A 16,348-nucleotide genomic window follows, 5' to 3' on the forward strand; every position below is an offset into this window, starting at 1 on the left:
CACACACACACACACACACACACACACACACACACACACAACACAAGAAATGTCAACTCAAAGGACAAGGAAAGGAATGACGAATACATTGTATTATTGATCAAGAAGGTTAAATCAATACATTCATCAATACACATAATTGCATTGGGAATTCTTGATGAAAGTGACACTAACAAGCACCTGTTATTATAACACAATTGTCAGTGTTACAGTAATGTCACAGAATAACCTTGCATGTACTCTACCCCCCCCACATACATCTCCTCTGACGTCAAATCGCCATGTTTGTTTCATGCTCATTGGATAGAGCCGCTTCTGTTAACCCGATCCTTGGTGGCCATTGGCGCACTGGGTGCTGGGAAGCAATCTCCCACCTTGTCTCCCTGTTTTGGCCATGTCATCTTCCCTGTTTCCACATCCCAAACATACCACCATTGACATGCATATCTGGGCTGGTGGTTGTAAAAATAGCCAGGGCTCAGATTAGCAGTGAAGGAGAAGCACTAGCACCCAGTAGTTAGCAACACTGGTTATGGAATGGACTGGTTGTCTAGATAAACTTTCACGATTGGGCCCAGAAATGGGAACCCCAAGGATTAGTCTTATTTGATCGTTTCAGCATTTCTTTGCACGTCCACCATGGGCAATGCAGCAATGCGTAAGGCACATAGAGTCGAAGATCCTGCACAAGAGGATATTCTTCCAGACTTTGAGTCAGGCCAAAGCGGGAGCTTCGACTCCCTGGTAAGATTTCATACTTTTAGAAACACATTTGCTTCCGTCGTTTCAGTGATTTCTGTGTTTCTGCTGTTTTATAAGTTTGTTGACTAATCTGGATCTCTAATAGTGCAGAATTAGCACATTGATGTACATTGCTACGAAGTTGAAAAGTTTAAATAATCTACAGTTCAATAAATTGTAATGTAACATATAAGTCTCGGTTCGTTGTGATATTTTAATGCTTATGATAAACAAGATCATGAGATTTGTCTTGACAGGCAGGAACCAAACTTATGAGTCTCAGTTTTACATGGTTTCCACTGCATATATTGAGTATTTTTGTCTTGTTTCCAGTCTATATGTAAAATGAGTTTGAGTTTTTGCTCAAAATTATCAGAAAAAGAATCTTGTTTCTTAATAGAAATGAGAATATTGTGTTATTTATTGTGTACATTTGTGATATGTTATGGCCTTGTGATGTATTATTACGGCATATGTTTTCCTTTTAATAATTATGCCAATATGTTGGACATATTTAGTCCTTATTCTTGAAAAATGCGTAGATTAGGCCTTACTTATGAAACATGGTCAGAATGAGTTTTTGTGTAAAGCCATTTTGACATTAATTTTTGAAATCATACATTGAAACCTGCTCCGAATTGTCTATCATAAAGTTATTTTTGGCAAACTGATAACTGCATTTTGAATAATAATAATAATAAGTTAATTTCCCCGTATCTTTAAGCTATTGTGGTTAAACTTATTTGGCGGGCTCTGTGGAATGGCTGGGCTTTAACTCGAGCTCTGATCTAACCCCAGGGATTATTAGAGCTTGGAAGATAAGTATGGATGGCAAGATACTTAAATGATGTGAGTGGAGTTAAACAGATGGAGGGACGCTGAAACAGCCGGAGCAAAGTGAGCATTGCTTATACGCTCCTGCAGTCAAATGAAAGATTAGATGCTTTCACGCCTCCTGAAATTGAGTTGATGAATTTATGAGTACATTTTATTGATAAACAAAAATGATTGAAAACTGCAGCATCACATACACTATATTGCCAAAAGTTTTGGGATGCCTGCCTTCACACGCACATGAGCTTAAATGCCATCCCATTCTTAATCCGTAGGGTTTAATATGGAGTCACAGCTCTAACCGCTTCCCCAAACTGGTCCTGGTGCTGGTGCTGGTCCCACAAAGTTGGGAGCATGAAATTGTCCAAAATGTCTTGGTGTCGCATTAAGAGTTCCTTTCACTGGAACCCCTTGATTTATACACCTGTGGCCATGAAGTGATTGAACACTCAGTGATTTGGAGGGGCGTCCCAATACTTTTGGCAATAGAGTGTATGATCTGTCCCTGGACTATTAGATTGAAGCTATATAATGTTGATTTTTATATCCAAGTTCATATTTCCTTTTGTTCCTGGTTTCCTTAGTTACTCATCACCCTTTTCTGTTTAGTTCTTCATCATCATCTCCCTCCCTTGTTGTTTTAACATGTCTTGTTAAGCTGTTTTGTGTGCTCATGACGCTGTGAAACTCAAGCTATCCTCCAGATAACCTACAAGTAGCACATCTAAAAATATTTGAAAGCATCAAATACTGTGGATTTTCCATAATGCACCAAACGTTCCTGTTCTCTGTTTTGTCTGTGCATTGATGTCAGTCATAAACACTACAGTATTATTGTCTGCGGGAGATGTGCTTTGCAGACTACATGGGTTTCTGCTCTTTGTGTAGTAAGGTTTTAAAAAGGCTGTTACCATGGCAACTGTAATCCTGGCATGACCTTTATATGAGTGTGAGTGGGATTACAAATGTGATGTCAAGTTACAGTAGATACGTATGCTAGGTATACAGATATTGGCTAACTGTATGTTAAATTCTTAATTTCTGTACTGGTAAAGTTCTTTAAATATCGCTAAGTATCTTTCATAAGGCTGGCCAATTTTAATTTGTTGGATTCATTATCTTTGTGAATACAGACCTTTGCATTTAAGTCATTCCCATCATCATTTCCACATTGTTCAGATGACCTTTTGCTCCTAATTTCAGTCAGCAGATGGATGAGATGAGATACTGGAAAGACTAAATCTCTGTTGGATGTAGACTGTAATATTTTAAAAGCAATTCGTTTATTTTATGCAAATTGAACCGCTATTGTTGAATCTGCTTTACCTCGTTTTTAGTTTATGAGATATTAATAGGAGGGGAGAGAGTGAGACAGAAAGCAGAAGATGAATTAAAGCTCTTGTATCATGGCATTGATTTAATCTAGTGGCACAGACTCGACAGCCACAGGATTCCCGCAGAAAGCCATTTCAATGCTTTTACTTTACCCGAAGCTAAACTTTTAGGTTAAAATTGGTTTTGTTTAGCCACATCTGAGCTCCACTCTTCTTAGTTTTTCCTACAAAGGAATAATAGCAGTAACAAAGGGGTATAGCAAAGCTACTCCGTGTCTCATTCCCTACTAAGTGACAAAGTGACATGAAGGCCATTCTCAGAATTTGTTGTATGCAATTTATAGGGTTGGGTAACGAACTCTGTACTTTTAATGGGACCGACCGAATTACGTCAGTACTACAGAGTACCGATTCACATTATAGGGGTGATGAATTGAGAAATCAACTTTTCATTTAGCCTTTGATATATAAAAGTTCATTGTGATATAAGAATATCCTGTAAGTTTCAGACCAGAAAACATCCTTGTTAGTCAAAGAAAAGCTTTTATTGACACCAGGCCCAGAAAACGAGAGATCTCAGAATATGTCGACCACTGATGTCATAGAATGCAGAAGCACCGCCTCAAGCCCCGCCCACCGACTCGTGGAGCTTAACGGGTCGAGCAATAAACATGCGGTTCCAGCTCACGTGTGTAAGACATTGCGCGTTTGTTCGCTTCACCGCGGATTCGTTTGTAAACAAGACACAGGTGGAGACTGGATTTGCAGACATATTGAGATTAAAACTCAACGCTGTGCTTCTGGATCCGACAGGAACGGTGCAACACACTGATGAGAGTAAAACATGTGTTTATATGTGTTAGTATTGCATTGTTACAGATCGTTTGATATCTATTGATTACATACCTTAGCACGCGGTCACAGGCTGGAGAAGCTGTTATTGGTTCATTCGTGATCAGACTCGGACTTGTAAAGCCAGTGCTCACAAAGCCCAAAGCCCAATGTGTTTTTCAGACGGCTATCACCGGCCTGCGACGGGCTATCTTAAATAGTGAAATAACTTTCCTTTCTTGCATGCGCGCGCGTGTGTGTGTGTGTGTGTGTGTAAGGTTCACGGTTATATTCACAGATCGGGCCGGCCAAGTAATAAAAAAAATAACATTCTGATCAATCGCGGGTGGATGAGAGATGAATCATTGTGTTTGTTTGATAAAGATATATTTGCGAGTCCTGTGAGCGTTTCCCCAGACGCTTTCAAACAGTTCCCACATGTACTGAGAGGAGCTGAAGCTCATTGTAATATGCAAATCTATTCCAATCCTAGCCGTGGGTGTTTACTTCCAAGTCTTCAGTGCGACACGGCCATCAAAACCGAGCATTTTTCAGAGAGCCTCAAAACCAAGGTAGAAAATAGCCTATTACTGATTCATTATGATGTTTTTGAATGTAAAAACCACGCAAACGTCATAAGTTGACCTCAGACACCAGTATACATTTTTTTAAAAAGCCAGTTCATGACCCCTTTAAATCAATCGGTGGCAAATTTTAGTACCTGAGAACGCATCTGGTGATATAGACAAGTGTCTGTGAATATTAATCTACAAAAAGACTTTAAATACAAATCCTGCATGTTCTGCATGTCTCTGTGTAAATGAATGGGGCAGACGTGCGGTTTAATTTACCCCACACACTGAATCGCGCATGACGGTCGTGTGTTTCCATCTAAAGTTAAAAACTACAAGATAAATACTAAAGATATACTTTATACTTGAGATAAAACTACCATCATATCATAAACGCACAGAAACTCAAAGGTATTCCTTTTTTAATTAAATTAAAAGATAAATTGAATGAAAGTCTTAATTTGATTACCACAAAATACACAACACAGAATTTGTGGGAAATCTTTTCATAGAAATGAAATTTAAAAAAAATGGTTGTTTTTATGAATTTAATTAATTAAGTAGCTAGTTGCCTACTATTTACTGGTAAATATTACAGTATACAAACATCACAGACAATGGCAGACAGCGACCAAGGCAGCTCTGGCATAATGTCAATAACTCTTCTATAAATGACTTACAGTTATTGTGTAAAACATACCGAAAATAGGCACCGGTTAAAATGTGAACGGTACCCAACCCTAGCAAGTTAGTGCACACACATTAGGAGCATTGAATAGTGAACACACACAGCAAACCGTCGACACACACACCCCCGGAGCAGCGGCTGAAGCGCCCAGGGAGCAATTAGGGTTTGGCTGCCTTGCTCAAGGCCACTGCAGTCATTTCTTGCTGGTATTGAGAGTCAAACCCACAACCTTTGGGTTACCAGTCTGATTCTCTAACCATTAGGCCATGACTGCCCCCATTAGGTAACTAGGGTTATTATGGAACCAAGACATTCCCATTTATAGGTTCACTTGATGCTGCAATAGTAGCTGATGCATTTGCAACAGTGTCATACCACAAAGTGAATGGCAATTTATCAGGCCATGTACAGATTGATAGAACAATATGAACTGAAGAACCAGGAGTCAAATCTATGTCAAGATTTAAAAAAATCGGACAGAAATGTGTGGGTAACCCAAGCAAGTCAAAAGCAAGAGAAACCACTTCTTTCACCCAATGCAACATCCTTTGTATCGTAGCAGATCCATGTTGCAGCCACTAAAACAAGCAGCTGATCAGATTTATTGCAATGGCTGGTGTGGTCAGTGGAATCTGTAATACCCTCGCAAGACAAAGATCTATATGTAAGAGGACAGGGTGTAAATGACTGCAACACCACAACTTGAGCACAAAATAAAATGGAAGCTTCCATCGGTAGGAACAAAACCGGGAGGAAAATCCATAATGGATGGGCTTTAAATTTATAATCCTCTCAAGGGATGTCAAGGCCAACAACATAACCATTTGGAAATCTGAAGCTGACTCTAGTGGTTTAAATGGAGGCACTGTAAACCTTCTTGAGTAGATCACAAGAGCTGTCTTGTCCCATACACAAAAAAGAGAATCAAGAGAATGCCTCCCCATAGCAGCCAGCAATTGAAGCCACAAACACCTTGAGTATAAGCTGTGGTCATGGCAGCAGATAAAAAAAACACTCCTGAAGAAATGAACCAACTGGGCAGTAACCTGGATCCAAATTCCACCATCTTCACCATAGTGCAAATGTCCAACATTTAAAAGAATATATCCTCCTTGTACAAGAAGATCTTGGGTTCATAAAATACCAGAATTAGTTAAAGTTCAATAATTAGTTTGGGTTAGTTCATTAGTCCTGGTCAAACCAAAAGTTTCCACATTTCTGTCTCATGGTGCCCAGAGCTTGGGAAAGTATATATGCTCTGATCAGGATCTCCCAAATGTGGGATGGCCAAAACAGTGCTAGCAGCAGTAGACGTCTTCTCGCACTCTCACAAGTACTGTCAGTAGTATATTTATCAGCCGAAAGGTATACAAGGTGATAGAAGAGACAGAAAGAGGCAATGGGGCACTGGTTGATTGAAGCAAACATATCGACCTCTGCCCTGTCAAACCTTGGCCAGATCAGACCTACGGATGCATCATCCATTCTCCGGGCCTGCATTGTGCACAAATTCAGATTCACTCCCGGAAATATTGGCAACACAACACTTTTCTGAAGGTTTACTATCAAACCTTGGAGATGGTGGTCTAGTGGGTTAAACCATGGAACTGATACGCAGAAGGTTGCTGGTTCAATCCCAGCGGTTACCACCAGTGTGTCCCACTTTACTCCATGTTGCTCCAGGGGGATTGTCCCTGTAATAAAGGCACTGTAAGTCACTTTGGATAAAAGCGTCGGCCAAATGCGTAATTGTAAATGTATAAAACCTATAGCCTCATCCATGCACTTTGTGAAGGTATGGGGTGCTAAGGCAAGAGTGAAAAGGACACCAAAACGGCCCCCCATACCCCAAAAAAATACTTGAGGAACTTCCTAAGTTTTTGGACAGTCTGGATAGGAAAATATGCATCTTTCAGATCCATCATAACAAAAGGGAGGCACTTAGCGAATCTCCTGCCACAAAATCAGAGTCTCCATAAAGCTGATCATCATCAGGAGCACAACTTTGAAATGAAGCATCGGAAAGCATTTCATAAACGTGCGAATTGAGGCACGACTCCTGTGCTCCAAAGGCATCTACGCATTGAGTATGAGTGAGACGATTGACGATTAAGACACACAGTAAAACACAAATGGTAAATGGACTGCATTTATATAGCGCTTTCAACAGACGCATGGCCATCCAAAGCGCTTTACATATTGCTTATATAGGTGTCTTGCTCATGGACACCTCGACACTTGGTCATGTGGAACCGGGGATTGAACCACCAACCTTCCGGTTTGTAGACAACTTACATGAACCACCATACAAAGTCAGACACACTGCCCAAAATGCAAAGCAGGACCATCCCAAGCATGAGGAGGGGACCATTGTGAGGTAGCAGAAGCTTGGCCCCCCTCAGTCCGATCTCGTTCCATGGTTTCCCCTCGGTCCGTTCACCTCAGGGCCCTGTTGCACCGCCTTAAGGTCGGCCCTGATGCAAACCCAGTGGTACTGACAGAACACAATCCTTCTTCTGTGCTTATGCTTCTGCCCTCCATTTCCATGCCATTTGATCAGGAATGGCCCTCTGGTCCTGCAGGTCAGGAAGCGTTAGCTGCCAATGCAGGGTCTATGCAAATGTGCTGCTGAATTTGCTTCCAAGTGGGATCTGGGCTGTCAACAGCATTCACAGCATTGTCGAAAAGTCTTGCCTGAGAAACAGGAGCGCCCATTGGTAAGAGATGTGTGTTTAGTGGTACAAAGCACCATATCCCTTGAAGAGATCAGCCTGTTGCGCTGCACCCACCTGACCATCAGCCACACAGGACTTGCCAATCAAGGCTAAAGTCTCTCTGCAGGGTGTAGATGGCAATGTAGACTTCCAAGAAGGAGCCAAAGACAGTGAGAAAGCAGTAAGCATTAGGGCTGGGTAAAAAAAAATTTGATTTCTCGATTTTAATCGATTCTCACTTTTACAAAACAATATTGATTCTTAAATCCCAAGAATCGATGAGTCATCCTGTTTTCAGTTATGAATGAAATAAACATTGCAGCACTCCTCCCATCCAATAAATTTGTATTTCTATATTCTATCTTTATTACTATTGATATGAAACAAAGTCTAATATTTCAAATTACGTAGATTTTTTTTAAGAAATTCAAAAACATACATACTGTTTTGGTGCTGTGGTGCGAGATCGCTCTTTCGCAGCTCAGCTCAAGAGAACCGGCAGATGAACGGATCTTCTCTTCCGCCTTATACCAGTAACAGCGCAAAATAAACATGAATGAGCTTATGAAAGTGTGTTAAAAGATACAGGACAACTTACCGAAATCCATATCATGTCACATTGAATAACTCAATCAGTGTTTCAGTCACAGAAAGATGCAAGTAAAACGGTATATATGCAAGTATATATATATAAACAATTTAGTGTAATTTAAGTGTTTGTATACAAATCTGTTAATTTGTACCTTCAATATTAGTCGGCTAATGTAGTATCAACTGACTCCCATAGTTTACAACATTAGTTCAGAAATGTGTTTTCTTTGAATACATTTTCCATGTATTATACCTGATACATATCCAAAATAATCGATATTGAATTTAATTGAAAAGAATCGGAAATCGAATCGAATCGAATCGAAGCCCTAGTAAGCATCTCTCTAACTGCTGGAAATGGTGGGGAAGACAGAGGCAGCAGGATTTGTAATCCTTGCCAAAAAGGGTTGTTTCCAGGACCTTGAAATCTGGCTGGCTCTTCAGTCTCAGACGTCATGCCCACGGACCGCATATGGCACACTTTTCTGGAAACATTTCAGTAGTTTCAAAGTCGTCATCTGATTCTACAGGATGTCCGCGAAACGTGTGTGTTGCGTTCATTACCAGTCCGCCTGAAAACAAATGCCGCGACTCCAAACTCCCTCGTGGAAGAAGAACGCCGTTGTGTTTACAACTGTGACAGTGAGCGCTCACAAGGACCGACTAAATGCTGGATTGTTAAAAGTATGTGAAGATCGCGGCTTCATTGTGGCAGTACACTTGCACAACGTTCATGAATGAAGAGTTTATAGATGCGCGCCGGTCTGTTATTGCAGGGACATTGTACATTTTCACGCCCCTAACAAGACATGGAACAAAACGAACTGTGATTGGTTGCGTTACATGTCAGTCAAACGTCCTCTTGGGCGGTCCTCGACCAATGAAAGCTACGATAGAGTCCAGACCTTCTGCCGTCAGTCTAGTCAAGACTAGTCAAGCTATAACTCGTTCATGGCACATGAAACAACACCTAAAAGCTTTCTATAAGCCAGAGAGGGTCATGCTTCCTGACCACTTGGGGAAGAGTGTCCACCTGACCACCTGAACGTCATCAAGAGATCAACAACATTGAAGAGGCTTGGACACGGATGACGCATTTCATCCAGTGAGAGCAAGAGAGAAAGGGAAAAATCCATTGGCTCACTCTCCATAGCCTTGAGCTCAACATCAGATCCCCAGGACCCTAGCATGGGCAGATTCGGGTCTTCCCGAAGAAGAGAAATCTGAGGAGGGATGACGCAGGTCCTTGAAGGGTGGCACATACGCCATAAGCCAATGAATTAGCATGATTCTATACGGGATTCAGACAATCGTCACACCTGGAGGGTGTTCTTATAGTGTCAGTGACTGACGTATATTGCTGCAAAATTACTTTATGAGAATGTGCGTGTGTCATTGTGTGTTTATAGGTTTGCCTCTTAAACTGCAAACTGTGACATTACTTTCCTGCCTCAAGCTGTAAGTCAGCATGACTAATAAAGTACTTTGGCTGCAGTATTCAAAACGCTAAACTGCTGTACACAACACGACTTTTCTCTGCCCTTGAGAGCTGCAGAGAAATCAATTCTACAAGGCAGTCTAAGATTTTATTTATTTAGCCCTTTACACAAGACATTTTTTCAAAGGAGACTTTACAGGGAAAAAAATTACATAAATTCCAGCCGTTCGTTTAACATTTAGCAACTCAAAGAAACTACGTTTGTCTGTAAAGTGAGAAAGCCAAAAGCAATTGTGAAAGGTAAGCAAGGTAAAATACATTGTAATTGACTCTTGACTCATAGACATTTGCTTCATACATTCTCTTACTGTAAGTACAGCTGTGTTTCTTTGATTTGATTCTGTGTTTCTGCAGATGCTCATTTGTGTCTTTCTGTATGTTGTGTGAATGTGTTAGTGTGTGTTGTGCTACACTCTAAAAAATGCTGGGTTAAAAATAACCCAAGTTGGGTTGAAAATGGACTAACCCAGCAATTGGGTTGCTTTAACCCAGCGATTGGGTTGTTTTAACCCAGTGATTGGGTTGTGTTCAGTGATCGTGAGCTGCATACACGCGGGATTGAAATGGTGGCTACAAAGAAATCTCTAGCGCTCATTTTGGTCATAGTTTGTCTTGAAAAACGAAGATAATTTGACGGTCGTCGTTGGAGAAGTCGTAGGAGAAGTCTTCTGACTCTGCCAGAATTTCGTCTGAGGTACAAAATGTATCGTAGCAATCATTAATCGGCTGCTGGTGAACATGTCAAACTAACGATCAAAGAGTTCAGATTTTAGCCTAGGATCAGAGGAATCTTTTAGGATTTGGTAAATTGGTCTCAGACGGTCAAATCGTGGCCATAATGTGCACCCGCCTTTACCCAGCAAGACTGTCTTGGTTTACCAGTCATGTCATAATCATGTTTCGCTTGGTCCCCTCAAAGTTGCGTTGGATTTTCTCTTTAGCGTAAAAGGTTGAGAGGTCCATCTATCACTGATTTCCATATTTGTAGAGTTATTTTCTGGAGTAAATACACTATATTGCCAAAAGTGGTGATGGAGTTAGATGGTCCAGTGGGTTAAACCATGGAACTGATATGCAGAAGGTTGCTGGTTCGATCCCAGCGGTTACCACCAGTGTGTCCTTGAGCAAGACACTTTACTCCATGTTGCTCCAGGGGGATTGTCCCTGTAATAAGGCCATTGTAAGTCGCTTTGGATAAAAGCGTCTGCCAAATGCATAAATGTAAATGTAAATGTAAAAGTTTTGGGACGCCTGCCTTTACATGCACATGAACTTTAATGCCATCCCATTAATTTAATATTGAGTCGGGCCCACCCTTTGCAGCTTCAGCTCTTCTGGGAAGGCTTTCCTCAAGGTTTAGGAGTGTGTTTATGGGGATTCTGCTAGAAGATCTGTGATGTTGGACGAGAAGGCCTGGCTCTCAGTCTCCGCTCTAATTCATCCCAAAGCTGTTCTATCGGGTTGAGGTCAGGACTCCAGTTCCTCCACACCAAACTCCTCATCCATGTCTTTATGGAGACGCTTTGAGCACTGGAGCAGTCATGCTGGGACAGGAAGGGGCCGTCCCCAAACTGGGCCCACAAAGTTGGGAGCATGAAATTGTCCAAAATGTCTTGGTGAAGCATTAAGAGTTCCTTTCATTTGAACTAAGGGGCCAACCCCAACCCCTGAAAAAAAGTCAGGCAAGTCCCGTTCTCCTGGCGACCGCCAAACCCAGACTCGTCCATGGGATTGTCAGACAGAGAAGCGTGATTGGTCACTCAGAGAACACGTCTCCACTGCTCTAGAGTCCAGTGGCGGCGCACTTTACCCCACTGCATCCCACGCTCTGCATTGCACTTGGTGATGTGTGGCTTGGATGAGCTGCTCGGCCATGGAAACCCATTCCATGAAGCTCTACACACTGTTCTTGAGCTCATCTGAAGGACACAGAAGTTTGGAGGTCTGGAGCTCTTGACTCTGCAGAAAGTTGGCCACTTCTGTGACCCTCAGCATGCACTGACCCCGCTCTGTGACCCTCAGCATGCGCTGACCCCGCTCTGTGACCCCCAGCATGCGCTGACCCCGCTCTGTGACCCCCAGCATGCGCTGACCCCGCTCTGTGACCCTCAGCATGCGCTGACCCCGCTCTGTGACCCCCAGCATGCGCTGACCCAGCTCTTTGTGGCAGAGTTGCTGTTGTTCCCAATCACTTCCACTTTGTTATAATCCCACTAACAGTTGAGAGTTGAATATTTAGTGTAATATTTGGCCTTATTGCACAGGCTCCACCGATCACGGCCCATTCTCTCACTAATGTGTGTAGAAGCGAACACACACACACACACACACACACACACACACACACACACACACACACACACACACACACACACACACACACACACACACACACACACACACACACACACACACACACACACACACACACACACTCCTGAGAGCGGCCCATTCTCTCTCTAATGTGTGTAGAAGCGAACACAAACACACACACACACACACACACACACTCACTCCTAAGAGCGGCCCATTCTCACTCTAATGTGTGTAGAAGCGAACACACACACACACACACACACACACACACACACACACACACACACACACTCACTCCTGAGAGCGGCCCATTCTCTCTCTAATGTGTGTAGAAGCGAACACACACACACACACACACACACACACACACACACACACACACACACACTCACTCCTAAGAGCGGCCCATTCTCACTCTAATGTGTGTAGAAGCGAACACACACACACACACACACACACACACACACACACACACACACACACACACACACACACACTCACTCCTGAGAGCGGCCCATTCTCTCTCTAATGTGTGTAGAAGCGAACACACACACACACACACTCACTCCTGAGAGCGGCCCATTCTCTCTCTAATGTGTGTAGAAGCGTCTGCAGGCCTAGAGCTGGAGTTATACACCTGTGGCCATGAAGGGGTTGAACACCTGAACTCAGGGATGTGGAGCGGCAGTATAGTGTGTATAGGCTATAATAGTTTGCCAATAGTTCTAGGAACTATGAAAAGGTTCATCCGGTGACAAGCCCCTATTCTTAGTGCAAGGAAATGATTTTGAAGGAATTATTCATCTTGACAGACAAGAAGGTTTGTTGTGTGGTTTCAGAGGGGGGCAGATCTGCCGGTCTCCTTGGTTACTGGGCTGGGATGAGAATGTTTCGAGCTTTACTTGTCATGGGATGCTGAATTATTCATAAACCCTTCACACAGTGCGTGGATTAAAGCAGAGCATCTCTGAGAATGAATGTTTCATGCTCTACAAGACAGATAATGATCCTTTGACTTGTCCGGGTTGGCTTCAGTTGCATTTTATTTAGACAAATATAGTATTTTAACGTTTTATCATTTACCATAACACGATATATAACAGTGTCATGAGGATGTTGGAGCCTTTCCCAGCATCTCGGACCGTATAGATGATTCGCAAACAACATGACAATCACCAGATTACAGTGCGTTTGACTCAGAGATTCCACATCCTGACAAACAAGAAGGCAACAGACGTCGAGAGGGGTATCGCACTGATCCGACAAAACTTGACAGACGTGTGTGTTGGCGCTGGTTGGCATCTGATGCTTTAGTGTTTCAGTGCGCCGCTTCTGTGCCACTGGACTGTGGAGGAAACTGGCATTCAGAGGGAATCACAGAATCCATACAGAAAGGCCTCCAGCTCTCGCATGAATGGGAAATTAATATTTTTCGTTAATCAGGGTTTCCGTTGGGTCTTAAAAAGTCTAAAAAAGTCTAGAATTTCAAAATCAAAATTTTAGGCCTTAAAAAGTCTTAAATTGGTGGAATTATTCTGTTTTAGGTCTTCAATAGTTTTAAACAGGTCTTCATTTTCCTATGTCCATGTAACGCTAGCTCTAAAGCTCATTGAAACGCTCTAGAATGTTTTGTTTTTTAATTCCGTGGTGTTGTAGTTCTTTCTTTCGCTAGTCCAAATATAATTCGCTGTATTACGACTACAAATGAGACCAAGATGTAACTTATATTGCAGCCAATCAGCTTTCGTGTTATTGGCGCGAGTCTCTTTCGGATTGTACCACAGACACATCAAATGGATTTTATTCTTCAGCTTTATTCTTCGCATTTCCGCCATTACTAAATACAATGAAAAATCAACAATGCATTTTTTGAGGTCCTGCATAATTTGTAATTTCACCGCTAGATAATGTCAAGAAACCAAAATAAACAAGATTTATGCATTTGGTTTGTTCTATTGTCATGTGTGACTATTGTGCATCTAATATAATACATAATATAGTAAATGTGGTATCCTAATTATGCACATTTCTGGAAATTACCACCACAAATTCAGTCATTTTCATCTCAAAAATCACAAAAAAACAGCGAAATCCTGGTGGGATTGAGCTTTGGGGAAGTGCAAGTTTATCGATTTGTTCAATTTGAAGAAATTAATTTACTTTGCAAGTAATTTCGTGACTGGATTTACTTTAAATAGGTCTTAAATTTGACTTGGTGAACCTGCAGAAACCCTGTTAATGCATTTTGCACAGATTAAAGATACAGTATTTAGTGGATTAATCACTGTTATACCTTCACCTCTATTAGCAAAATGTACCTTGTTGAAATCCTGCTTAAGCTGGTCCAAGTTGGCTTAGGAGGTGGCTGATTAGGTGGACCACCTGAATATCACGGGATCTTTAAGCATTTGATCATATTATTAAACTTATACACGCACCTGAAAGGCAGTGTTGCATAAAAGCAATGTTTTGATTTATATAAATCAAAGAGCACACCTAACTCTCCTGAGAGCTGTCCTGAGATACTCCTCTATACTGGACTCAAGTGTAGGAATCAGACAAGGCCGCTGAAGCCCCTGAAGGAGCGACACACACACACACACACACACACACACACACACACACACACACACACACACACACACACACACACACACACACACACACACACACACACACACACACACACACACACACACACACACACACACACACACACACACACACACACACACACACACACACACACACACACACACACACACACACACACACTCACAGTCACTAAAGGTGTGCAGTTCTTCACTCATCATCTGCTGTGGCCAGTATTTCTGCTGAGGTATTAATGGCGCACTGCAGCTTTTTTCCCTCTCCAATCTGCCTTTTCATCCCTCATCTAGACTTCTTCAGCTTTGAACAGCCGTGTGCATTTCAGGCCTTGTTCAGGTGTTTACATTAAACGTGTTGTCCATGATGAACGTGTGGAACAGTATCAGTACTCTAGTAATTCAGAGATGATCTAACAATGACATGTTCTTCTTTCTTCCAGTCGGACAGCAACACCAGTTTTCTCCGAGCAGCGAGAGCAGGAAATATTGACAAGGTTGTGGAGTTCCTGAAGGGCGGAGTGGACATCAGCACCTGTAATCAGGTACAACACTGTCCAAATCCTACAGGAATGTGTGCAGGTTTCCTACTGGAATTTCTAACACGACTTGGAAAAGCTCTAAACTGCAAAAAATGCTTTTCTTACTCAGTATTTTTGTCTTGTTTTCTGTCCAAACATCTAAAAATTCTCAAAACAAGAAGCATTTACTAGACAAGCAAAAGTTTTTATCTTGTTTTGGGGGAAAATAACTCAAAATTAAGGGAGTTTTTGCTTAAAATAAGTAAAATAATCTGCCAATGGGGTAAACTAAATAATCTTAATTCAAACAGAAAACAAGATTATTTTGCTTACCCCATTGGCAGATTATTTTGCTTATTTTAAGGAAAAACTCACTTAATTTTGAGTTATTTTCCCCCAAAACAAGTCAAAAACTTTTGCTTGTCTAGCAAATGCTTCTTAATGTAAGATTTTTTAGATATTTGGACTGAAAACAAGACAAAAATACTAAGTAAGAAAAGCATTTTTTGCAGTGAAGTGAGGGAAAAGCATTGTCATTTCCTTTTTAATGACAAGTTCAGTTAAACCATCAAAATATGAGGGAAGAACGAAACACTAAACTTGGTTACGGTATTTATCTGACAAAATTATTTGGCACAAAAGGCAAAACTACAGCCAAAAACCAGACAGGAAAGAGCAAACAATGCCTGTTGTAATTATTTGTTAAATGTATTAGCAATTTATTTGTGAAATAAGGTGTATTAGAGGTTTGGCACTAGCAGTATTTGCTTTACCGCGCCCTGGCAAGCCAGTATAAAGAGTATAAATGAAGAGGATTTTGTGTAGATTATTAAAGACATGTTGACCCTTATGCAGAGAGACCTTTAACATGCAGTAGCAACAGGAAAACTGTCCTGCAACCATTCTTACAAAAGCCCTGCAAACACATTTTAAAAACCAGGAAAATCATTTCCATTCTTGTTGTGGTTACATAAAATATACTTATAGGGCTGATTCTGATTGGTCAATGACCATCCTATGGAGTGTGTAACAGAGTTTGTAGGTTCAGGGAAGAAGGAGGCGGGAACCGGCGAACGTTCAACAGACTTTAAGAGAATAAATA

The 16,348-nt window shown here is 41.5% G+C and overlaps 1 protein-coding gene across 17 annotated transcripts in view; it reads left to right on the forward strand.

Annotated features, from left to right (window-relative positions):
* The first annotated feature begins 473 nt into the window (after window positions 1-473).
* ank2b (ankyrin 2b, neuronal) overlaps window positions 474-16,348 on the forward strand; it is a 142,306-nt gene continuing 126,431 nt past the window's right edge. For all 17 annotated transcript variants that reach the window (XM_079805669.1, XM_079805657.1, XM_079805671.1 and 14 more), the window contains exons 1-2: window positions 474-744; window positions 15,169-15,270. In XM_079805669.1, coding sequence (XP_079661795.1) covers window positions 640-744; window positions 15,169-15,270 — 207 coding nt within the window. In that variant the 5' untranslated portion in view covers window positions 474-639. The remainder of the gene's footprint in view (window positions 745-15,168; window positions 15,271-16,348) is intronic.

This window comes from Gobio gobio (assembly GCF_949357685.1).
Source record: "Gobio gobio genome assembly, chromosome: 2".
Classification (NCBI taxonomy): Eukaryota; Metazoa; Chordata; class Actinopteri; order Cypriniformes; family Gobionidae; genus Gobio; species Gobio gobio.